The 25,761-nt window shown below is 45.5% G+C and overlaps 2 protein-coding genes across 7 annotated transcripts in view; one reads left to right on the forward strand and one right to left on the reverse strand.

The window, feature by feature from the left end:
• Nucleotides 1–18,745, reverse strand: part of Sun3 (Sad1 and UNC84 domain containing 3) — a 44,208-nt gene extending 25,463 nt beyond the window's left edge. Inside the window, exon 1 of the mRNA XM_090332541.1 lies at nt 18,662–18,745. Coding sequence (XP_090188667.1) covers nt 18,662–18,687 — 26 coding nt within the window. The 5' untranslated portion in view covers nt 18,688–18,745. The remainder of the gene's footprint in view (nt 1–18,661) is intronic.
• On the forward strand, nt 247–19,726 carry C5H7orf57 (chromosome 5 C7orf57 homolog). 6 transcript variants are annotated; one of them, XM_090332551.1, is made up of 10 exons: nt 1,685–1,956; nt 2,312–2,362; nt 2,462–2,534; nt 7,528–7,713; nt 9,642–9,750; nt 10,773–10,926; nt 14,438–14,535; nt 15,309–15,529; nt 17,180–17,194; nt 18,693–19,726. In XM_090332551.1, the coding sequence occupies exons 3-10, from the start codon at nt 2,480–2,482 to the stop codon at nt 18,737–18,739; spliced, it is 885 nt and encodes a 294-aa protein (XP_090188677.1). In that variant the 5' UTR covers nt 1,685–1,956; nt 2,312–2,362; nt 2,462–2,479; the 3' UTR covers nt 18,740–19,726. The 6 variants fall into 6 exon arrangements, with proteins under 6 accessions (XP_090188682.1, XP_090188678.1, XP_090188677.1 ...); XM_090332550.1 differs by having other exon boundaries at nt 1,685–1,842; XM_090332552.1 differs by lacking the exon at nt 17,180–17,194 and having other exon boundaries at nt 1,684–1,842.
• Nucleotides 19,727–25,761: the final 6,035 nt, after the last annotated feature.

Consider the following 25,761-nt stretch of genomic DNA (forward strand, 5'->3'; position numbering starts at 1 on the left):
TTCAATAGCCTTCAAAAGTCAAATGTTTCTAGTAAGTAATGCTTTTTTCTCACGATGTCAATTAGTATGGAAGCTGGTCAGCTTGGGTGAATCCTGCATTCCCAGTTACTTTGATCAACTGTTTTCAAATACACTAAACTGCTCATCAGGTGATGCAAAGCACTCTGTTGTGTGAGTGATAACCTAAGTGTTTCTCTGTATAGAAAGAAACATATACGTTGTGTTGCTGTATGAAGTTCTGATGATATACATAACTGGGCCAGCTAGATCCTTGGAATTCCTCACCATATTATATTACAGCTGAATCAAATAAGGTAGTATTCATTTTTGTTATACAAAAATCTGCTTGTTTTAGTTATGTGCAGAAGTATTGCATATGTTGTTTTACACACCACTGCATTTACTAGAACTGCTGAGAGGACTGTATATATGATTTGAAACCTAAGTTGATTCTTTTTCTCACTCTTGAAAGGAGTACTTCTTTGTGAAAGCAGTTCTTACAGCTTTGTTTTCAACCCGCTAAAATGTTTTATGTATTACTCTAACTTGTTGTCCTCCATATTCTATTGTCCTAATTGTACTGTTTTCTGATTTGTGTTTATGTCTTAAGACAGTAACTTTTTGAATAAAAATAAACCTACAGTAAAAAAATCTGCTTGTTTTAGTATTATTTGCATTTCCAAAGTGGTACTTGCATAACTGAATCAGCACTTCATATAGCTTATGTGGTCAAATATCTATGTAAGCTAAAAAGTCATTTTGTTGTCCTGATACTGGGTCATGAACTCACAGCAGAGCCTATATAATGTGAATCATACCACCAGCTTTGCGGTTTTGTTTTGTTTTGTGCTTAGGTGGAGACTTGTGTGCCTGGACGAGATTTGAATCACCTCGGTAACTAATATTATAGGTGCACACCACAGGTGCCTGGCTAAGATGTCTTTATGAAAAAAAGAAAAAAAATTAGAAAGAGAAATCTCAATGGTTGGAAATGAATTGATGTCCTATTCTCTTTCACAAACACACGCGCACACACACACTGCAGTACCACGAATTGAAGACAAGGTCTTGTGTGTTTCTTTGAAAATTATAATAAGGTATCCCTCACTCTCACAGGGGGTTAGCAGAGAGTAATTGTGCCCACTATTTAGCCAGGATGATATGAAGCTTTCTGGGTGACAAAAGTGTCTCCTACTGAATGAATTCTGCCAAAGCTCTTATTGCATATTCACCCTATCAAGCACGTGCGCGACTCTAATTAATATTTTCAGGTACTAGCAGTTTTCTTTTTTAAGGTGGGACTGTGTCTTGGAGAACGAGGTGGTAGACGCTCCCAGCTTTTCCGGATTGCTTTGCCGGTGCGGGACGGCGGGGAAGAGTGGCGGGAGCTAGCCCTGCATCCCCCACCGCACACACACACCCACCGCGCCCCTCCCCTGGGCCCCGCCTCCTGAGCCTCGCCGGGCCCGCCCCCGTACCCGCCCCTTCAGGCCTCGCCACGCCCCCAGCACCGCCCTGGGCTCGCCAGGGCGCCCGGCAGTTGACTGGTTGCGCCTGCGCGCTATGCCCCGGCTCTGATTGGCTTACTGGCTTGCCTAAGGCTGCCCCTATTGGCTGACAGAACTCCCGCCGCGCCCTCGGGCCGGCCCTCAGCCGTTGCCCTGGCGACGCGAGCTGTGGGGGTTCGGCGTAGCACCGGGAGTTTGGGGTTGGCCCCTGCCGGCTGGCGGGTCGCTGACAAACTCCAGCTGCTGGTCGCACACAGGTCGCACGCCCGAGACCCTCGGCGAGCAGGTGAACCCTGGCACTGCTGAATCGGTGGAGACCTCAGGCTGTACCTCGGTACACCTGCTGCCTACTCCGCGTGCACGGCCCCAGCTATTTGCCCATCGTGCCCCGTCCCCTGCCGTGTACCCGGCGTGCATGTGACCCAGCCAGCAGTGTGTCCGGCTGAGCGTGCGTCCCGCGCCCCTGCCCGCTGCCTGCTGTGCCCCTGCCCGCTGCGCCCCTGCCCGCTGCGCCCCTGCCCGCTGTGCCCCCTGCCCTCTGTGTCTGTCCGCTGTCCGCTGCTCCCCGGCCTGCTGTGCCCGCTGCGCCCTTGCTTCCTGTGCACGCTGTGCCCCTGCCCGCTGCGCCCCTGCCCGCTGCGCCCCTGCCCGCTGTGCCCCTGCCCGCTGTGCCCCCTGCCCTCTGTGTCTGTCCGCTGTCCACTGCCCGCTGCGCCCCGGCCTGATGTCCCCGTGCCCGCTGCGCCCCCTCCCCGCCGCGCCCGCTGCGCCCCCGGCCTGATGTGCCCCTGCTGTGCCTCCAGAGTGTGCCGTGCGTGGATGTGCCCGCGCTCGAGGGCGGGAGGCGCGTGCAGGTGTGTCAGGTGCAGGCGGGAAGACCGGGAGGGGGCGCGGACTTCGCCTCTGTGGCTGCAGCTACCAGCTAACCCTAGCACCCTGGGCTCCTCTGAAAGTGCTCACAGCGCCCGGCCATGAGGAATACCAGCAAGGAAGTACAGAGCACCGCTCACCGCTACGCTCCCTGCGGTGAGTGCGGATTGCCTGAGGATTGCGGGGTTGTTGGGGCGTGACACCCTGGGAACGATCACGGCCGCCCCCCTCTCTTTTTGGTGCGGTGTTGTGGATAGGAACCTTCCGGAAATGTTTGGTCATGAATTAACCCAGTGTATTCTGAATATTGAATAAGGAACTTTCTCAGTCGCACAGCCCCGCTGGCTCCCTAGCTTTTGCTTCTAAGTTAGGACTCCACCAAATGTTTCTTGCTTGAAACAGCAGGGTATGAGAAAAGCTAATTCAGCGGAAGTTCATGACTTCTTATGTACCCAATGTGTAGGTGAGAAGAAGAGAAAGGAAAGAGTCTCCATATGCCGTTTTTTTATTGGTTGCTTTTGTTTTTATTCTGTGTGGTGAGAAGGGTTGCAGATGGAGAGTAGGGAAGAGGGCTAAGCTGAGAGGGATCAGTTGGAGCCAATCACATCCGCCCAGTGTGTTCAGAAATAAAATGAAGTGTGGCCCGTCCATACTTAACTGCACAGTCAGCCTCTGTCAGGGTGGTGCCATGGCTGTGCTGGAAATCCAGTTGTGGGTAGTGCATTGTTCATCAGGTCTGGCCTGTTCCACATCTCCTGCTCTAACCTTTGGGCCTTCCTGTGATTCTCATTCTCTCCCCCCCCCCCACCGCCTCTCTCTCTGTCTTTCTCCTAGGGCTTGAAGTCAAAGCCTTTTCTTGTTTTGCCTAGGTTGACTTCAAACTGGGATGTCCAGAATTCAGTTGCTAGGATTATAGGTGTGAGCCACCTGATGTCATAGGTCGAGGCCTCATCTACAGGAATGCCATTGATGGATTCTAACAAGTGCCAGGCACTGTGCCCAGTACTTTATACACACTCCCACATCTAACCTCATTAGGAGCTGTCAGGAATCATCACCCCATTTTTACTTTTGCCAGTCCTGGGACTTGAACTCAGGGACTGGGCACTGTCCTTGAGCTTTCTCAAGGCTAGCACTCTACCACTTGAGCCACAATACCACTTCTGGTTAAGGAATCGAACCCAGGGCTGCTTGCATGCTAGGCAAGCACTCTACCACTAGGCCACACTCTCAGCCCCATCACCCCACTTTTTCACTAGGAAACTGAAGCATTTGGTTTGGAGCATTCTACACCAAGCAAGTAGCTTATTAGTTGAGGCTTCACAGACTAGAAACAGCAGCCTGGTCCCCTTTGAGCACCTGACGAGCTAGGTGATCTCAAGTTTGACTTTCATTCTCAACAGTCTGTATTTCTTCCTTGATAAGATCAGGGAAGCCAGGCACTGGCGGCTCACATCTGTAATTCTAACTACTCAGGAGGCTGAGATCTGAGGATCACAGGCAGATGTGTGACTCTTAACTCCAATTAGCCAGCACAAAGAGGAAGTAGAGGTGTGTATGAACTGGTAAAGTGCCAACCCTAAGCAAAAGAGCTAAAGATAGCACCTAGACTGCAAATTCAGGCTCCAGTACACACACACACACACACACACACACACACACACACACACACACACACACACACACACACACACACACATAAAGGAAAATGAAACTACTACTACAGCCTATGAGCATGCAGGGAAAAATCATAGAAAGAAAAACAGTCATATAGTAAATGATCTAATGTTAAACAAATTTTGAGATAAAAGCTAAAAGATCCTTTTAACCATCTCTCTGTTTCTTTGACTCTTTGTCTCTCTGTCTCTGTCTCTTTCTGTTTCTGTCTTTCTGTCTGTTAGGTGGTGAGAGCTGGTTCATTCAAACCAGAACCCTCACTTTCTGAGCTCTTCTACTGCATACATTTAGCAATAGATTAGAATTCAGTGCCTGTCCAAATCTTCCAGTAATGAGCGGGTAGAAGCACACTGTTCTCTGTGGATTAATTAGTAAGCAAAACAGAGAGAGGAAAAATAAAGTACAAACTGAATGCCCTTCTAAAGGAAGAAATAGTTGAGCTGCTAAACCCTGATTCCTAATCCTTAAATTGATTCTCTGTGATCTTTTGTGCCATTGTCTAAACTTTCTTCTTCTTTTTTCTTCCTTCTTTTTTTTAAGGGAAGGCGATGATTTAGCTGGTTAATATTCTTCAGTCATTTAAATATTTTCTGGGTTAAAACTTCATGCAGTTGAAGTTCCAAGTACAAATTGGATGTCTAAAACTTTCACAGAATGACTTGTTTTGTGCTATGGTGACTTAGTGCATTTAATACGCTGCTTCCAAAGAACTCTGGTCAGCCAGCACATGCATACATGTGCACACACACACACACACACACACACACACACACACACACACAGAATTTATTTTAAGGACTTGGTTTACATGGCTAGGGGATAACAAATATGAAGTCTGGTGAGCTAGAGGCCAGAGGAGGAGATCAGGTTTCATTTCAAATCTGAAGTCCATCTGGAGGGAGAATTCACTCTTTCCTGGAGGACTGCATTCTTTATTCATTAGACCTTCAACTGATTACATGAGGCTCATGCCTATTTTGAGGCCATCTGAGTTAAGTGCAAATCTCATCTCAAAATCATCTTCACAAAAGCATCTAGAATAATGTCTATTATGTAGGTACTGTGGTCCAGCCGAATAACACACACACACACACACACACACAAACATATAATCTCTTCTACCACCAACCGGGCATTGCATCAGACTGTAAATGTTATGAATCTGTGTTTGTACATGCTAATAGGTGCTATTAACTATGCCCAATAATTATGTTATGAAGCTGTACCTTTTGCATTTTGTTTTCCGTAGATTTTAAGTCGTAAAACAGTGTGTGTGTGGTTCTTATTTTGAGTATCTTCCTAATTTCAGATGGAAAGAATTACCTAAAACACTCATAGCCTAAGTGCCCACCTCTCTTCTCCCTATGGGGTCATAAATAAGTACTAATAACTCTAGGCCTCTGGATTTTTTCCAACACATCTAGCTCTTTTTTTTTTTTTTTTTCAGCTGTGGGGTTTGAACTGAGGGCCTGGGCACTGTTCCTGTGCTTTCTTTTTTTTTTTTTTTTTGCCAGTCCTGGGTTTAAGCTCAGGGCCTGTGCACTGTCTTTGGACTTTCTCAAGGCTAGAGCTCTACCTTTGAGCCTCAGCACCATTTTCGGCTTTTTTTCTATGTATGTGGTACTGAGGAATCGAACCCAGGTCTTTGTGCATGCTAGGCAAGCACGTTACCACTAGGCCAAACTCCCGGCCCCTCCTGTGCTCTTTTGCTCAAGGTTAGTGCTCTACGGCTTCAGCCACAGTAGCGCCTCCAGTTTCCTGGTGGCTGCCTGGAGATGAGTCTCATAGGGACTTTGAACTACAATCCTCAGATCTCAACCTCCTGAGCAGCTAGGGTTACAGGCATAAGCCACCAGTGCCCGGCTCTCCCTAGCTCTTGATATAAGCTCCCTAGCCTGTGACTAAATACCTCCAGGGAATCTTGTTGCTGGTCCCCAGGTGGGCTGCAACATCTATCCTAAGCACCTTTTGGGGAGCTGCCTCACCTCATCAGTCCCATGCTCAGCTTCTTCTCTCAGCATGGGGCCCATACTTGCCTCCATTTCCTGTCTTTTGTGTTTCCTCTGAGCTATTGCACCCAGTTTCTTCTAGATGAGAGAAATCCTACCATTCACAATTATAATGCTTCGACTCAATCTTTTCCATAAAACAGTCCTTTGGAATCTTTAAAATGTTATTCCTAACCTGTGGGGAGTTCGGGCAAGTAAATGCCTCACCCTCTCTCCTTGCTCTCTTCAGTAAACACTGAGGCCCTGGCACCTTTCTCCTCTCACTGTGGTCTCTACAGTATAGTAAAGCCACTGATGGGAGCTGATGTGGGAGCTGGCCAGCATGGGAGGTGGGCTGGCTGGTGCCTTCCCAGTACAGGTGAGGAGTTGTGGCTCTCTCCCTGACCTGCTTTCTGCTGCTCTCATAAACGGGTACATCTGTTAAAGCAGGTTGTTGTTTCAGTACCATAATTTATATCTCAGGGGTTTCCTCCTCCTCTTCCTCCTTTTCTTGTTCTTTTTTGTACCAGTAATGAGGCTTGCGTTCAGGGTCATCCCATTTTTTGCTCAAGGCTAACTCTCTACCACTTGAGCCACAGAGCCATCTCCTGCTTATTTGGTAGTTAATTGGAGATGAGAGTCTCACAAGCCTCCCTGCCTGGGCTGGCTTTGAACTATGATCCTCAGATCTCAGCCTCGTGAGTTGCTAGAATTACAAGTGTGAGCCACCAGTACCTGGCTTATCTCAGTGTTTCAATGTTGTAAGTTTGTCAAATCATGGCTGGGTATCGGTGGCTTTCATCCATAATCATACCTATTCAAGAGACTGACATCTAAGGACCAGTTTGAAGCCAGTCTGGGCAGGAAAGTATCCAGTTAACCAGAAAAGCCAGAAGTACAGCTGTGGCTCAGATAGTAGAACACCACCCTCCTTGAGTGAAAAAGCTAAGGAATAGCACCCTGGCTCTGAGTTCCAGCCCCAATAGCAGCACATACAAAAATTGCAGCTCACACAAAAATTGCAGGTCACATTTATCCATCTGTTCCATTGGTTTATCTGTCATATTTTAAATAACGTGGGATTTTTCCTATTTCCCAGAATGACAAGAAAAACAGTTAAGAATTTTATTTTAAGATGGAAAGACATAGGGCTTGGAGAGTTCCCTGAAGCTCACACTGGTGGATGAGGCTGGTTTTGGTTTTGGAGAAGAAGCCAGCTGCAGCAAAGCTGACAGGGTGGGGCCAGGGTTGCTGTTCCTCACATTGGCATTGATGGCTGGTATACTCAGGGGGTTTGGAGACTCTTTGCCCTGCAATGGTGCCATGCTTTGTCTTGGGCATTCAGGGGCTTCCTGCCTGGCTCAGGTGCTGTGTGGCTTGCCTGGTGACGTCCACAGCAGATAGACTGTGAAGCACCTAGGTTCTCCCCATGTGGCCAATCCTGCAGCCCAGCATGGCAGTGAACTGGCCTTGCTTCTATCTAGAATGGTATTACCATCTCCCCGTGAAGCGCTCTGAGAAGGCTGTGGATGCCCCTCCAGCATCTCAGATTCCAGGGCTCAGCAAATTGGACGACTCACACAATGAGTACTTGCCTGGGATGCGAAGGTACTTGATAAAAGAAACCGACTCAGACTATGTGAAGCTTGCAAAGCAAGGCGGCAGACCTGGTAAGCCCCCACGTGCTCCATCATCTCATCTGTATAAAAATATTGCTCTAGCAGTTGGGGGCGTGGCTCAGGTGGTAGAGCACCTGCCTCAAAAGTGCCCAGCTCCTAAATTCAAACCCCAATCCTTCCAAGAATCTTTGATAAAACATTCTTAACATTTGCCTAAGGCCATTGGGAATTGAGGCTCATAAGTATAGGGGGATGTGTGTGATCACTGATGAGAATCAAATTTTATACAAGATCTATTTTTTCACAAAGCATTTGACAATCTTAAAAATGGGAGCATACTGAGTTCAATAGATATCATCATTCAGAGAGGTAAGGGACAGCACCCCTGAAATCTCATAGCCTGCCTTTGGGGTAGATGACATCCAGACAATTATCCCTCCTCTGGTTGCCATTACCTGTGTTGGCAATGCCACAGGGGAGACAAGCTGGCCATCATTTTCCCTTCTTGCCAGTCGGGCTTTCTCAAAGCTAGAGCTCTATCACAGCACCATTTCTGGCTTTTTTTTTTTAAATGTATGTGGGTACTAAGGAATCGAACCTGGGTCTTTGTGTGTGCTAGGCAAGCACTTTACCACTAGGCCAAACTCCCAGCCCCATGGTCATCGTTTTAACATTAAAAAAAAATCTAGACCAAGCGGGGTGCTAGTGGCTCATGATTGTATTCCTATCTGAAGATCATGGTTCAAAGCCAGTCTGAGCAGACAAATCTGAGACTCTTAATTCCAATTAACCATCACAAAGCCAGAAGTGGCTGCCACAGTAAAGTGGCAGCCCTAAACAACAATGTGAGCCCTGAGTTCAAGCACCAGTAGTGACACAAAAATAAAATACCCATATCAATCCTCTTGAGGCCTATAATAGGTGGGACAAGGGCTAGATCTCACTTTCTAAGATCCACTTTCCCCTGCTATTGGAAAAAAAAAGTGGAAAGATTGGCCAAATTTGGTAAGATCTAAACTGAAATGGGGGCATTACATCACTGTCCAAGTTTTGATTTGTGTCATCACAGTGTGATGGCATGAAGCCCAGAGGTGGAAGTGTGGCCTTCTGCAACACATGTCCAGCAGTGTGAAGTATAATAAGTGACAGTAATGAGAGACAGAGACAGGGAGGGAGAGAAGAAATCAAGTGTCATGAAATATCATCAAGAGAGAGTCTGGTTGGAAGGTGTAGAAGAATTCATATTATTCTTCTATGTTTTCTCTAAGTTTAAAGTATTTAACCATGAAAAAGGTTTTCAAGCTGCAAAATGGGAGATTAAACATCAGTGGTACTGGGGTTTTGAATCCGGGGCCTTGTATTTGTGAAGCAGGCACTCTTACCACTGAGCCATACCTCCAGCTCTACTAGCTGCCCTTTGATATCTAGGAGGGAAGGGATCGGGGTCAGAAAGCTGGGCATGTGTGTTGTGGCACTGGCCTGAGTTTGTAGAACAGAGCCTGTACGCTATGCTTCTCAGAGTAGCTCCAAACTAAATGATTAAATCCCTCCTGGGGACTCACCATTTGGGATCCTGGAGAGAGCAGATTTTCCTGGAAGCAGGCTGGAGAAGGAGGACAGTGAGTTGTGGGGAATGGCCTGGAGGAGTGGCCAAAGGTAGGGGAGCAGTAAGAACTGGAGGAATGGAAGGATGGGCCCCCAGAAGTGATGATGTCTGGTGGAGACCCCATGCCAGCAGAAGACTATCCAGATCCATGCTAGAGAGGGAGGGAGGGAGGTTCATGAACCATGGCCCTGTCTGAGGCCCAACCAGGACCCTCAGTTGTCTACCTGTGCCTAGGCAGGGGAGTATCAGAGATGCTGGGGTAGTGCCGGGCCCAGAGGCCACCCAGGGCAATGGCACAGTTCCCCTTGATGTGGGCTAGTGATGCCACACAGGACATTTGGGTCACACACAGCTCTGTCCCTTTCTTTTCGAGATTTGCTGACACACCTGGGTCCTGGGAGCACGACAGGTTCTCCAGTGGCCTATTCCCTGCCAGACTGGTATATCCACCACAGCAAACCTGCTACTGCCCAGCAGCGAGAGTGAGTATCTGGAAGCAGCTATGCGTTGTTCTTTTGGGGGACAAAATAGCTCAAGTTGAAATTCATTAAATTAAGCGAGAGTGCTGTTCCAGAGCAGCATCACTCAAGGCTGGTGCTTTACCACTTGAGCCACAGCTCTACTTCCAGTTTTTTGGGTAGTTAATTTGGCATAAATTCAAAATTCATTTCAGGCACTTTTCTGGCTTTTTATTAATTTATTTTTTGCCTGTAAGATAAAACCACAGTAAATGTCATTTTAAGCCTCAAGTAGCTAAGAGTATATGCCTCAATGCTCAGCTTTTGTTTCTCTTTATTTCCTTCCCCCCCTCTTTTTTTTTTAAAGGTCCTCGACTGGTACTTTAACTTGGTACTTGATGCTTTCACTCATTGGCCAGCACTCCACCAACTGAGCCAGGGCTTCAACCCTTTGTTTTCATTTCTGGCTGGAAAATGAACATAAATTTTTTACATGCCTGAGGCATGTAATATTAGACTTTTCCCTTGCTTTTTTTTTTAAGGTCCAAGACCGAGACTTGAACTTGGTACCTGATGCTCTTGCTCATTGTCTAGTGCTCTACCAACAGAGCCATTCCTCCAACCTTTTCTTAAAAAAGTTCTTTGTGCTAAGTTCAGAAAGAAAGAAAAAGAAGCTGAGTGGATTAGAACCTGGTAGAAAGGGGGCCGGAGACTCTGGGGTTGACCCCTTCCTGTCACTGGTCCCAAAGCTCAGTTGGAAGTTCAAGTGTCCACACTGTAAATGGCCATGTCATAGAAAACAAGCAGACTGAAACGATCATTGTAAATGATACATATTTAGGGGAGCATTTAGCTCATTGAAGAAGACAAAGGAGTAGATGATGTTCTGGTGATGATCTGCAAGGCTGGCACTGGAAAGGGGTGGAGCTTTTTGCTTCCCATGGCAGGGCCTACCAGTGTCTTCAGGGAAGCCAAGAGAAATTGGGGAGAGGGGGGAAAGGGGGCCCCACGAGCGCAGGCTGTAACTGACACCACTGTTCTTGCAGAGTCCCCATGGTCTCCATGCCAGATTACATGGTGTATGAAGAATTCAATCCCAATTACACCAATGGAAGCTATGAATCTAGAAGAGGCCCCTTCGATTTTGACATGAAAACGGTTTGGCAAAGAGAGGCCGAGGAACTAGAAGAGAAAAAAAAGGTGACAGAAGCTCATCTGTCTGTCATCCAGGGTTGTTTTCCTTCCGTGGCTTCCTGAATGACCGTGCAGTGTGTCTGTTGGCTGTTGCTGGTGTGTCTCTTTGATGCCCATGACATTGCTGGATATGGTCTGTATTTTAAATGTGGATCTCCTACAATGTGAGCAGGCAGTCTGGTTGTCTGTTTCTTTTTCTGATTAGTGGTTTTATAGGGAAGAGCACAGGTTTGTTTGTTTCATTTTTTTTTGTACAGGCTATTTTATTGGATAAGTTATATAATAAGCAGAATCTAGTTGTCCAACAATCCAGGATTTTTACTTTTTGTTGTTGTTATTGTCGTCAATCACAGAGCTTGAACTCAGAGCCTAGGTGCTGTCCTGAGCTCTTTTGCTCAAGGCTAGTGCTCTACTACTTTGAGCCATAGCTCCTCTTCCATTTCTTGAGTGGTTAATTGTAGATAAGAGTTTCACAAGGACTTTTCTGCTCAGGCTGGCTTTGAACAGAGATCCTCAGATCTCAGCCTCCTGAATAGCTAGGATTACATGTGTGAGTCACTGGCTCCTGGCTATTTTTGCGCCTTTTTTTTTTCCAGACTTGGGACTTGAACTCAGGCCTGAGCACTTTTCCAGAGCTTCGTTGTGCTCAAGACTAGCACTCTACCACTTGAGCCAGCTTTTTTCTAAGTAGCTTATTGGAGATAAAAGTCTTACCAACTTTCCTGCCTTGTTGGCATTGAACTACAATCCTCAGATCTCAGCTTACTGAGTAGCTAGGATTACAGGCATGAACTATCAGTGCCTGGCTTGTTTTTGCATTTTAAGGTGGTTTTAACGAGTGAATGCTTACCTAGAAGAAACTGGCATAACATGTGTCACCCAGCGCTTATAGAAAGGGAATTTAATATACATTTATTATCTTTTTCTTTTTGTGCCCATACTGGGGCTTGAGCTCAGGCCTGTGTTCTCTCTTAGCTTTTTCATTCAAGACCTACATGCTACTACTTGAGCCACAGCTCCAGTTCTTGCTTTTTGCTGGTTAATTGAAGATAAGAGTCTTACCAGCTTTTCTGTTGGGCCTGGCTTCAAACTGTGATCCTCAAATCTCAGTCTCCTGAGAGCTATGGTTTCAAGTGTGAGTTTCCAGTGCCAGGTTTTGTATTCTATCTTCACATGTTTTAGTTATAGTTAAATTGAGATGTCTCTGTGATAAAAGACCCATTCCAAGGGTGCATTTGTCCCTCCAAAGTGAACCCCCAAAACACTTTGATTGGTAGATGAGTGTGATTTCTTGATTAAAAGTCTTTTCATCCCCCGGCCTCCTCTTAGCAGCTCCCAGGACTTTGAGGGCTCTGTACCACTGGGTGTGGCAAGGTCTGAAATTCGTCTCGTTGCCTCACCCAGTCAGATCTGTGAAACGATGACATGTGTATTAAAAATAGCGATGATGCTTTTGAGAGTGAGAATGAAGAGTGAACACTATCCTCTACTTGAATTGTGAAGAAAGAGATATATACATCCCTGGCTCCCATGCCTGGCATCTCTGTGTCCTGGTGTGGAAAGGAACCTCCCTGTTGACACTTGGGGGCGGGGGTGAGTGCCAAGGTCAGCATCTCTTGGCTGGAACAAGCCATTTGCTTATCAAGCTGTCCTCCATGGCAAGTGGTGACTTGGGCTTTGGGTCACTTGTGTAAGTACTGTAAATGGACTAAAGCCCAGGCCTGTTTCTTAGCGTAAGGGGTAAGCTATAAATAATTGGGGGCAGGGGGGAGATGCTAACTACCATTACAGCACAAAGCTAGAGAGATGTAAAAGTGTTAAATGCTGTATCACCCCAAATCAAATGAATGACCCACTTAGTAGCCAGCCTGTCTACTTCCACCCTGTCGAGGAGACAGGATGACAGTCTTGGGGACAGCAGCATTGTCTAGCAGAAGGAACACAGTGTTGGGCTGTGTCTGCAAGGCATCTTGGCCTAGATAGTGAGAACCTGAACATGAGAATCAAATCACCCAGCTAACCGGCTGCTGCCTCTGAGGGAGGAACGGGAGCCAGCACTTCCCTGTCACACCCAGGCTGTCTTTGGGGTGTGGTACACACTGGCCTGTTCTTAGGAAAGACTCCTCACCCAGCATTCCTGGGTTTCTTGCTCACTTGCAGGGTGAGTGGGAGTTGGGAGGGATCTTTTATTTTACTAAAAACACTATTTCTTGTGACAGTAATAGGGCATGAACTCAGGACCTAGGCACTATCCCTTAAGCTTACTTTGCTTGACTGGCATTCCACCACTTAAGCCACACTTCTGATGTTTTGCTAGTTAACTGGAGATGAAAGTCTCACAGAATGGTTTTGTCTTGGCTGGCTTTGAACTTTGATTCTCAGATTTCAGTCTCCTGAGTAGCTAGGATTACAGGTGTGAACCATGGATGCCAGACTCCTACTACTTATTTCTGTTTTTCTTTTATTGCTGTTATGAAAGCGATAGTCTTTTTCTTTTTAAATAAGATACAATTTAAATAAAATGCAATTTTTTCTTATATCATAATATATTTAAAGCTCACCTGCTCTACAAGTGGTACAAGGCATACATTACAAAGCTACCACAGCCACTGAGGTACAGAGGCATTCCATTTATTTTTTCCCTCAGCTCCTTTGGTGTTAACTCCTCCTAACTCACAGCTCCTGCAAGTACCTGTCTGCTTTTCTTCCTTTTTTTTTTGCCAGTTGTGGGGCTTGAACTCAGGGTCTGAACACTGTCCTTGGACTTTTTTTTTTCTACTTGAGCTACAGCACAACTTCCAGCTTTTTTCTATGTATGTGGTACCAAGGAATTGAACCCAGGTCTTTGTGCATGCTAGGCAAGCACTCTACCACTAAGCCAAACTCCCTGCCCTGCTTTCATTCTTTGTAGTCTTTCCAGAGTGTCAAATTATGGTATCCCTGAGTTATGGTCCTTTCTTCCCTGGTGCATTTTAGACATAGCCAGCTGCTGGGGTGTCAGAACTCCATTCCTTTTTATTGGTGGATTGTATTTCATTGTGGATCAAGGTGTAGCCTGCTTCTCCATTCATCTGATGTTCATAATTGTCTATATGGAGAGAGTAATTTCGTGTGTGTGTGTGTGTGTGTGTGTGTGTTTTACGGGGGCTTGAACTCAGGACATTATGCTCTCACCAGATTTTGTGCGTAAGGATGGCACTCCATTGTTGAGGCACAGCTCCACTTCTGGCTTTTCACGGTTAACTGGAGATAGGATTGCCTCTGATTTGTTGGCCCAGGCTGGTTTTCCCCTTCGATCCTCAGATCTCAGCCTCCTTAAGGGCTGGGATCTCAGCTGTAAGCTGCGGGTGCCTGGTTTGCCAGGGGCCCATGTTTAGAAGTTCTCTTTACAAAGCTTTTCTACTGAATGGGAGGATTGTTGACCTACACGTGTTGTGGCTGTTTGTTTCCCAGCAGAGGTCCTACATTTGTTGTGTAGTCTTCTCACTCCGCATTTGTGTTGTATTTTGCCACACAGGTGAAGCTGCCCGCCATCCACTCAAAATACCCCAGCAAAGCGGGGACGCCAACGGGCTCCAAAGACTCCGTGGGAAGCAGACTGTCCTTCCCTCCCATGTATGTTCCAGAGTGGCCTGAGCTGGCCAGGAGGCGAGCTGCTGCTCCCCTTCTTCCTTGAGTGACAGTCCCCACCCACAGCCTGCCCTCCCGGCCACCAGGCCTACCTGGCCCCCTTGCTCCAGGAGGAGGCCTCATCCTGTCCTTTTCCCCCAACACACACATCTCCCCCCCACCCCCCACCTCCCCGCTGAAGAGAACCCTAAGGACTCCTTTATCTCCTTATGCACAGAATACTGGTTTAGTGCGAGAATAAATATCATGAATTGCCTAATTCTTCAGATAGCTTCTCATCTAATGGGCAATAAACAATGATTACATTGTCATGAATGCCTTGAGAACACTGAGCTAGACTGAATGAGAGGGAGAAAACCAATAAAGAAAAATGATTGGCAGGTAGATGATGGATGGATAGATGGAAAGATAAATCCAGGGAGGGAGAACAGTATAGCTGTCTTGTATTTAAGACAGCTGTGCATCCAACTTATTACTTTGTTCCCTGAATACTGTTCTGTTTCTGATCTGTGTGTGTGTGTGTGTGTGTGTGTGTGTGTGTGTGTGTGTGTGTATGTGTGTGCATGTGCGCATTTCCATCTCTGGCTTTTTACTGGCTATTGGAGATGAGTCTAGAAGGTTTTTCTGCCTCTACTGGCTTTGAGTCTCAGGCCTCAGCTCTCAGCCTCCTGATTAGCCAGGATTGTAAGTGTAAGCCATTCGTACCCAGCTATCAAGGTTTGTGTTAATATTTAATATTCACTTTTATCTTTTTTGAGGCCTGGTCAAAAAACCAATTCACCAACAAACTTCTCCAAGCTTATCAGCAATGGCTATAGGGATGAGTGGTTGCAGCAACAGAGAACAGACACGGACATGAAGACCTCAAAGACCTCCAGGGAATCCACATCCTCCCAGTCCACACAGGACTCGGAAGAGCCCAAGGATGCAGACGCAGCACAGGACCCAGAGGCTCCTGAAGGCTCTGAGAAAGCTCACGGTGAGGAGCACTCTGAATTGAGCCTCCCTTAACACAAGATTTTGCCTTTTCCTCTTTATCAGAAAGCAAAAGTCATGATCTTTGAGGCTTCTCATATTTGCTTGTCCAAAGTCTTGATACTTCATTTAGTACAAAGAATGTATCCAGCAATATCAGTTTTAGTCTTCTGCACAGAGTTCTTACCCTGCTGGACTTCCACAGACTTCCACAGAAGCAGTTGGGCCTATCTCCTCATACAGACTGCATTCAAACTTAAAATTGCTCCAGTATAAACATTTCTGAAGTCTTAAATATGTTCCATTATAACTTTCTTTATAATGAGATATTCAAGATAATACATTGGTATGTATTTATTTATGCAAGCCCTAGGGCTTGAACTGAAGGCCTGGGTGCTGTTCTTGAGCTGCTTTTGCTCAATGCCAGCACTGGGCCACTTGAGCCATAGTTCCACTTCTGGCTCTTCTCAGTGCTAACTTACAGATAAGTCTCATGAACTTTTCTGCCCAAGCTGTCTTCAAACAGCAATCCCCAGGTCTCAGCCTCCTGAGTAGCTGGGGTTACAGGGATGAGGCACGAGGGCCAGTCACAGTATACATTTTTTGGGGTACAGGGTAGAGAGTTACTAGAGTTTGAACTCAGGGCCTTGTACTCACAGGCAGATGCTTTACTACTTAAGTCACAACCTAGTCCTTTGTGCTTTAGCTAGTGTCTTTCCAATAGTGTTTTGAATTTTTGTATAGGGCTCTGCTGACCCCTCGTTCCTTCTGCCTATGCTTCTCTCTATTGGCATTACAGCCACCAGGCCTGGCTTGTTGGCCTCAAACCACCATCCTCTGGATCTCTGACTCCTGGGTAGCTGGGAGTATAGGCACATGCATATGTTTCATGTATGCATATATTTAGTGTTTAGTTTTTATAGTTGTATTAATTTCTGGACAACTTGTTTTACTCATGGGGCTTCATTTCTTTGATGAGAATTTTTTTGTTTGCTTGTTTGTTTCCTTTCTTGTGAGTAGATCTCTACTCCAGCTGCTTGCTGTTTTGGTGAATAAAATCTGCCATTATAACCCTGTCCTTTTAGCCAGCCACAGTGGTAGATACCTGTCATCCCAGCCCTCAGGAAGGTGAGGTAGGAGAATCAAAAGTTCAAAGCAGCTTTGGACTATATAGTGAGACCCTATCTCAAACAACATCAACAACAACAAACCCACCAAGGACATTGGTGACCCATGTCGCCGACCCCTGGCTCCTCAGGAGGCTGAGATATGAGTACTGCAGGTTGAAGCTAACAAGAATAGGGCAGGAACGTTGGTAAGACTCTTATCTCCAGTGAAACACACACACACACACACACACACACACACACACACACACAGAAGTGGAGCTGTGGCTCAAGTGGTAGAGTGCCTTTTGGGTGAAAAAAGTCAAGGGATAGCTCCCAGCCCCTGAATGCAAGCTGCAGCACAGGCACAACCAAAACCCAGAACAACATTAGGAAAATGGCCTTTTGAATTTTAGGTTCAAAGTGCTTTATGACTTCTTTTGTTTTGAGTGTTGTGGATTTAGTTCTTATTATGTTATTTCACATTCTTTGAATATTTAGTCTATTTCATGAAACTGAAAAACCAATGTCCTTATTCTTTATTTCAGAATCTGCTCTTCCAAGTGAGTATTTGTAGAGAAAATGAGCTGCTTGGGAGTTTAAAGTCTAAATGTCACAAAGAGACTCGGTGGACCTGGTCCTTCCGTCTGGAGACTCACCCCAGCCCTGCCACGCACACTGGGGAAATGTGCAGCGTCCAGTCACTCTCTGTACTCACCACTCATCCTCCATTAGATCTTTCTGACCTCTACCCCCAACCCTGTTCTTCTCTCTGCTGCTTATTTGGCCTCTTCTGATCTCACTTAGGAGAAGGTCCTGCAGGATTTGTCCTTCTCAGCCTGGTTGATTTCACTTTACCTAATGCCTTTCTGGTTCATCCATGTTGCCCAAAAGTGCCTTCTTTCATTGCTGAGTAGTATTCCACTGTAGGAACATTCACTCCATTGTCTCTGTTCATCTGTCGATTGACACTTGAGTGGATTCCATGGTTTGTCTACTATGCATGGCACTGCATTTCTCTCTACAGCTACGGACATCCAGGTCCTTTGGGAGATACTTAGTATCTGGATCATGTTGGTGATGTATTTTTACTTTGGGGTGGGGTTTTGTTTAGGTAGTACTGTTGCTTGAATCTGGGGCCTTGCCCTTGTTTGACAGGAACTCTACCACTTGAGCCATGCCACCAGTCCTTTGTGATTTAGGTATTTTTTTCCCAGAAGGGTCTTGTGCTTGTTCCTTGGCCACTATGGACTGCCATCTTCTTGTTTAGCTGGAACAACAAGTTCTTACCACGGTACTCAGCTTTTTATTGGTTGAAATGGGGGTTGCACTAATTTTTTCCATTGGGACTGGCCTCCAACTATGATCTTCCAAGCTCTGCCTCTCAATTAACTAGGATTAAAGGACTGAGCCATCAAGCCTAGCTTAATTGGTTGTTTGTTTTGTGCTAGTACTGAGGCTTGAGCTCAGGGTCTTACTGTTTTTATCACTCATAGCTAGCCCTTTGCTGCTTGAGCCATGCCCCCTATACTTCTAGCATTTTACTGGTTAATTACAGATAAGATTCTCTCAGATTTGGCTGCCTGGGCTATCTCCAACCCGGATCCTCAGAGCTTAGCCTCCTGACTAGCTAGGACTGTAGGTGTGAGCAGCTGGTGCTCAGCTGGATTCAGTTTTGCTTCTCTGGGGGTCCACATTAGTGAAGGGGAGGCGTCGTGGGGGAAGACAGTGAGATGCTGGTCACTCAGGCTGAGTGGGCTGGTGGGGGTGCTTCACTGCTTAGTTCGCTTGGGTCTCTGTGTCAGCTGAGACCTTTTCAGCCTGGGCCAGTGAAGCACAGAAAGTCCCCAAGAGAGAGCTCTGTCCTTGCCTCCCAAAGTCAAAGGTGAGTCACAGGCTTTCCCATTCGATGGGACTCCCATTCTGTGCAGACTTCAGTTTTAATCCTCAGGCATAATGTCAGAAATACGTTCACTCTTATATTTAAAATGAGTAAGTTAAAACTTTCTGTTCAAAATTGTCATGCTTACCTATCTGTTCTGTGTGTACTTAACATTGCAGGCCCAGCAGCATCTCCATCTGACTGGACTCCCGCGGAGCTCAAATAAGCCCAGATGTCCCATCAGGATCGCCCTTTTAGTAGTAGTTCACGGTGGTGTGACTAGGTCGCAGCTGTATCTATAAGGCACCGGTTATATTTTATTAGTATAGACTCTTACAGAACCGCATATCTCACAGTGTAGTTACTATCACTGAGGCACAGGTAGGGAAAACACTGTTTTTTATTTTCCCTCCCATCTCTCTGGGGTACAACACAGGGTTAGTAGGTGGTCCCACCACGGTCTCTGGGACCTGGCAACCTCTGGGGACAGTCACTTCCCTGGCCATTCTTGGATGAGCGCCTCTTGGGTTCACCACCATATGGGGGCCTTGTCGGAGGTTCTGAACGGGAAGAAACTCACAGAACAAGCCTCAGCATTTTTTTTTCCTGTTGTTTGGCCCTATGGTCTTTGTAGAAAGATTTTTCAGTTTTAAACCAATTAAAACATGATGATATAGTTTGTATTACAAATATTATGCCTTGGAATTTTCAACGCTTACTAGAAAATGTAACACTTACTGGTTTAAATTTTTTGCCAATTCTGTGAGCATAACAGAAGTCTAGACTAGGAAAGATTTGTTATTTTATATCCTTTCAGTGAAGATATACTTCATAGACTTGAACAAAGCTTAGAAATGATCAGCTGAATGCTCTAGTTTTAGAAAGGCTATTGTTTATGTATTAGACATTTGCATTAAAATATATTTAAACATTTTATACCTTTAATTCATTAATAAGTTTTTGGACAGATAATTTTTTTTTAGGGAGCCAGAGAAGGTCACAGACATTTGTACCTTCTTTCTTGGAATGAACTTATCATGCACTTGCTCAGCTAACACTTAAGTTTCATATTCGAACTCCAACTGAGCTAGTTAATGGAATGTTTACATGTCCATTGTATGATCACATGAGACTACCGTGGAGGAATATGTATGCAACATGTAAAGAATGGGAATGGCTGTACATGTGAAATAAAAAATGATATACCACACAATATATTTCCTCTCCTTTCTCTATTCTCTCCTTTGTCCTCCTTGGTTGAAATGTTACCTCATTCCCAAATACTCCTTCCTTGTTAAATTTTATAGGAAGAGATATCATTAATGTTCAGTTCTTTATTTTTTAAAGGTTATTATAGCAATAGAAATCTGTAATTTGTGGAAAGGACAAAAATTAAAGTTAGAACTAGTGATCGAATCTTCACTGGTAGCTACTAGCTCACACCTGCAATCCTAGTTATTCAGGAAGTTGAGGTTATGAAGATGGCAGTTCCAAGGCAGTCCAGGCAGAAAAGTCTATGTAACTCTTACCTACAGTTAACCAGAAAAAAGCAGAAGTGAAGGTGGAGCTGAAGTGATAGAGATCTAGCCATGAAGGAAAAAGCTAAGCAAGAATGTGAATCCAAGCACCACTATTGGCACCAATAAATAAATACAAACAAAAATAATCTTGGCCTCAACTAAAGTAGCCATAGTTGTTTTTCTTTTCTTTAAATCTTTTGTGTAGATCCTGAGGTTTGATCTGAGAGTATAGTTGCTGTTCTTTAGATTTTCCACTCAAGGCTGGTATTTTATTCCTTAAGCCACACCTCCACTTCTGGCTTTTTGCTGGTTAATTGGAGAGTCTCTTAGATTTGTCTATCTGGGCTACCTTTGAACTGTGATCCTTATTTCTCAGCCTCCTGAGTAAAATTAGGCCATTAGAGTAGATTTAGAACCACTAGCACCCAGCTAACATTCTCAATGGTAAAGATCGAATGCTGTGTTTTCCTATCATTAAGAGCAAGGGAAGGATTACCAATTACAACCATTCTCACCACTCTTACTCAGCATAGTACTTGAAGGCCTAGTCACTGCAACATGTCAAGAAAACAACTGTACAAATGGGAAAGACAGAACTGTTTGTTTGCAAATGACATTATTGTCTTGGTACAAAATCTGTAAGAATCTACAAGAGGAACCAAATCCAAACCTTTGGAATCAGTTCATCAAGACTGTAGAGTAGAAGCTTTGCATTACTCAGCTTTCCAAACCTTAAAAAATGCCTGAGATGATCAACTTATAAGAGCCAAAGTTTTACTAAGGGCTTGGCTAATGGTAGAGCTTCTCCCTAACAAGCTTGAGAGGTGAGTTCAGTACTGCAGAGAGAGAGAGAGAGAGAGAGAGAGAGAGAGAGAGAGAGAGAGAGAGAGAGAGAGAGAGAGAGAGAGAGAGAGAGACAGACACAGACAGACAGAGACAGAGACAGAGAGAGATAGAGAGACAGAGACAGACAGCGAGAGCGAGCATGTGTTGTGGCCTATTGCTTCTGGGCATGTGACAGAAGTGTGTGGTGGAGCATGTGCAAGAAGCAGAGCAAGAACAGAGAGGGGCTGATGTCCCACTACTACTCTTACCAGGACATCTCCAATGACTATGTTTTTCTATGGTACTGGGGCTTGAACTCTAGCCCTTGCCTGGCTTTTCATGCTCACAATTAGTGCTCACAATTTAGTTGAGCCAAAGCTGCACTTCTGCATTTGAGCTGAATAATTGAAGCTAAGAGTCTCCTGGATTTTTCTGCCTGGGATTTAAACTATGATCAAATCTCAACCTCCTGTGTAGCCAGAGTGCAGGTATGAGCCAGAACTGGTCTTGTATGCCAGGTGCTGGTGGCTATAGGATTACACCTATAAACCTAGCTAATCAGAAGGCCGAGATCTATGGTTGGTTGTTCAAAGCCAGCCTGGGCAATAAAGACTGTGAGATACTCATCTCCAATAAACTACTCAGAAAAAGCCTGTTAGTGATTTTGTGGCTCAAGTGGTAAAGCACCAGCATGGAGCCAAAGAAGCTTGGGGACAGCACTCAGACCCTGAGTTCAAGCCCTGGGACCAGGACCAAAAACAAATAAAACCTAACCAAAAAACCCCCCAAAACCTTGATGTGCTTTACTTCTTATAACTTCATGTTGTACAATTTTGACATGGCACCATGAACTAGTTTCAAGGATGAGCAGTGGCTATTCTTAGGAGCAGGGAAGATAACTCTTGGAGATGACCTTCAAGTTGTACCTAATGAGGAAGGAAAAGGCATTTGCATAGTCAGCAAAACTTCAGTAAGAGTGCTTTGTGGATACTTGGTGTGTGCGGAGAAGAAGACCAGGAGGCAGAGAGTGCTGAGAGGACCTGGTATGACTTTCTCATTGACCATCAATGCCCTCATCAAATACTTTTTCCTTAGCTGGCTTTCAGCACTTATCCCTGAATGGTAGTTTATCTCACCATACCTTCCAGGAATATCTATGACAATACAGATGTAAGATTGAATTAATCTATATTAGGACTGAGTGACGGGGAAGGTGTAATTTGACAAGAACTCACTGATAACATTTTAAACATCACATCTTGAAATAGTGTGATCGAGTCTGGCCAGTGCCATCTTGGCCACATGGTGGATGGTAAAGTCTGGAATCTTGTCTTCATGGTGGGGAAAGATGAAGCCCTCTACCTCCAGGCATACTTGAGTTCCTGGAGGCAGGGCAGGCACATGGCTGAGACGTTACTAAACCTGGAGTTTCCTGTGAACCTGCCCCCTGACCTGACCCTATTTAGGCCTAGACCAGCATTTCACAATGCCATGTGTCTCCATGTTCCTGTCCTGTCTCCTGGCTCCTTCTGTAGTCACCATGACGTCCCACTTAAGCTCTCCACTGGAGCTGAATTGATTTGTTGGTATTGTTGTTCTTTCTTTTACTTCTAACCTTTATGGTTCAGTTTCCTGATGTTAAGTGCATTTACTGGCTGCTGGTTTTTTGAAACAGAAGTCCACCGTGCAGTTACTGGCCTTTTAATAAAGACTCCAAGATTTGACTTCTCAAAATGTGGCTTCCAGCTGGGAGTTTGGCCTAGTAGTAGAGTGCATGCCTTGCATGCACGAAGACCGGGGTTCAATTCCTCGGTACCACATACATAGAAAAAAAGCCAGAAGTAGTGCTGGCTCTACCTCCAGAAGTGGAGTAGAAGGAGAGCTCCAGCCTTGAAAAAATCCAAGGACAGTGCTTCGGCCCTGAACCTAAGCCTAGGACTGGCAAAAAAAATGTGGCTTCTCTGTTTTACCACCTTATAGCAATCTGAACTGGACACTAGTGGATCGTGCTTGAAATCTTACATGCTGAGGAGGCTGCGATCTGAGGATCCTGGTTTGAAGCCAGTCTGGACAGACAACTCTCCAAGACTTTTATCCTCAATTAACTAGCAAAAAGCCAGAAGTGGAAATATGGCTCAAATGCTAGAGTTAAAAAGCCAAGCTACGAATGTGAGGCCCTAATTTCAGGACCCAGGAAAAAGTAAAGCCCTATCTGACCATAACTATCCTTTGGAACAGCATTGTCTGCCTCTAGTAGAACAGAAGGCTGAGCTCAGGCTGTGGGAACTTGTCAAGGTCTTAGCTCACCGAAGGACACCAGTGTCCTCACACAAGGAAAAGTTCCCTTAGGAAATGAACTCCCATTTTTCCTGAAGTCATGAAGACTTTTAGCTTGAGAGAGTATTTAGGATAAAAACACTCCAGTAGAAGAGTATGTGGAAAGCTGAAGTAAAGGAAGAGCCTGGGTCAGCAAAGGGTGAAAAGTAGGGGAGGGTGAACCCTGGATCTTAAGCCCCAGGCTTAACTATAGGAATGCACAGGTGAGGTCCAGACACTTGCCCCAAGATACTAAATAGACAATCTTGGTAAAGCACAGAGAAAATTTTAGGTAGAAGCTAAGGGAGCATGTCAGCCCATTTTCCCAGGTTCAAACTTGAGCTTTACATTGAAATAGAGAATTAGGGCAAGGGGATGAAAGATGCTTCATTATTAAGCAATCCTAGCCAGAGCAGAGGCTGCTGGCTCATTATCTCAGCTCTGGTTTAGGGAAGAGTTCCCAGGGAGCAGTTATTTCCTCAATGAGGGAAGAAACCTCCAGAGTAGTAAGTCTCTGTGGCTTGGTCGGTGCTCTGTCCTGGGTGGCTCAGCTGTGTCAGGCACTTAGGAAGTACCTTTGCTAAAAGTTAATAAACAACAAAAATTTCTTTTCTAAAAAGCACTCTTTGCCTGGGCCCACAAAGTAACTAGAAGCTGTATTTTCCTGTCTTTAAGCTATTTCCTTTACAATCAGTTTTCAACTCTCTTGGAATCTAGGAAGGAAGCATAGAGCTTTGTTTGCTTGCTTTTGTTTTGTTTTGTGCCAGTTCTGTGACTTCAACTCAGGGCCCCATTTAATCTATCTATCTATCTATCTATCTATCTATCTATCTATCTATCTATCTATCTGTTTGCTCAGAGAGTGCTGGCACTCTGCCACTTGAGCCAAAGCTCTACTTCTTGCTTTTTGTTGGTTAATTGGAGAGCCTCACAGACTCTTCTTTCTCAAGCTGGCCTCCACCCTCAGTTTAGCCTTCTAGGAATACAGGCATAACCCACCAGCACTAGACTGAGAACTAATACTTTATATCTTGTCTAATTATTGGTGGCGGAGGCCTAACCAACAAACAAGTCACCTTCAAGACTTTCTTTTGCCAAACAGTGTAGCCTCTTTATTCTCTTAACTAAAGAATGTACAAATTCCCCCCTTCTTTATTACCCTTAACATTTCAAAGGAAAAGGTAGATTTAGATGGCTCCTCAAAGTCTCTATCCTTGCAATTTTACACCAAAAAGGAAATATGATTGGTTGTACTTTTTCCAGGCTTTAATTTCTGAGTCTTGCCCTTTAGATGCTTGGTAAATATAGTATAATTTCCCCATCGCCTTATCTTGCTACCCAGCCTAGTTCTGGTGCTGTTTTTACCTAACTTGCAAGGGAGTGTTATTTCCTGATGTGACCAGGCTTGGATGGGCCTGGAGGGCTCTTGCCCTCCGTGTGTGTCAGAGCTTGGGCCTAACCAGGCAGAGTGGCAGCCTCAGTGATCTGACTTTGATCTCTCTGGAAGTTAAGACAGTGTAGGATTTTCAGGTGAGGCATAAAAATGGCCTGATAAAATACATTTCTTGTTTGTGACATCTGAAAACAATTTTTTTTTTGGGGGGGGCAGGAACTCAGGGCCTAGGAACTCAGGGCCTAGGTGCTGTCCCTGAGTTCTTTTGCTCTAGGTTGGTGCTTTACTATTTTGAGCCACAGTGCCACTTCTCATTTTTTTGGTGCTTAATTGGAGACTTTGCTGTCCTGCATGGCTTTGAGCCATGATCCTCAGATCTCAGCTTCCTGAGTAGCTAGGATTACAGGGGTGAGCCACCAGTGCCCAGGTATATCTGCAAAATTTTACCTGACAAATAAATCTTGATCTTGTTTCATTCCAGAATTCACTTGCAGCTTCTTAGGGGAAAAAACAAATCCTTTAGGCCAGTTGGTGACAGCTTATACCTGTAATCCTAGCTTCTTGGGAGGTTAAGATCCGAGGATCCATGCTCAAAATCAGCACAAGGCAGAAGAATGATCCTACCACTTTTATCTCCAATTAACTAGCAAAAGTTGGGAAGTAGAGCTCTGGTTCAGGTGGTAGAGTGCCAGCCTTGAGGGAAAAAGGTTAGGGACAGTGTCCAGGGCCTCAGGACATCCCCCCCCTCCTCCTCTGCAAGACACACACACACACACACACACACACACACACACACACACACACACACACACACACAATCGCCATAGGCAGCTAGAGGCTGAAAGGCTATTCTCAGAACCCCAGATCAAGAGCAAAGCAAGTAAGTTTGCACCTGGCAGCTCCCCACGCTGCCTGCTTCTTTCTTCGACTTCTTGGTTGTCCTCAGGCCAATGCCAGCTAGGAATGCTGGCAAAGGAAACCAGAGAGAGGAAGCAGGTGCTGGGAAGGCCCCGGGTGTGTGTGTGGGGGGGGGGGGTGGAGCGGGTGGTGCCCCTCAGGGCTGGAGGGACAGTTTGGCACAGTAGGTGACTGACTGACTGAGTCACTTCCCCTTATCCTGCAAGCTCTCTCCTGAGTTTCTTCCAAGTACTGGGGAACTTCCAGGGTCAGGAAGGAGAATCTAGAAACTGACCC

Source organism: Megascapheus bottae, chromosome 5, assembly GCF_031878675.1.
Source record: "Megascapheus bottae isolate mThoBot1 chromosome 5, mThoBot2.hap1, whole genome shotgun sequence".
Lineage (NCBI taxonomy): Eukaryota > Metazoa > Chordata > Mammalia > Rodentia > Geomyidae > Megascapheus > Megascapheus bottae.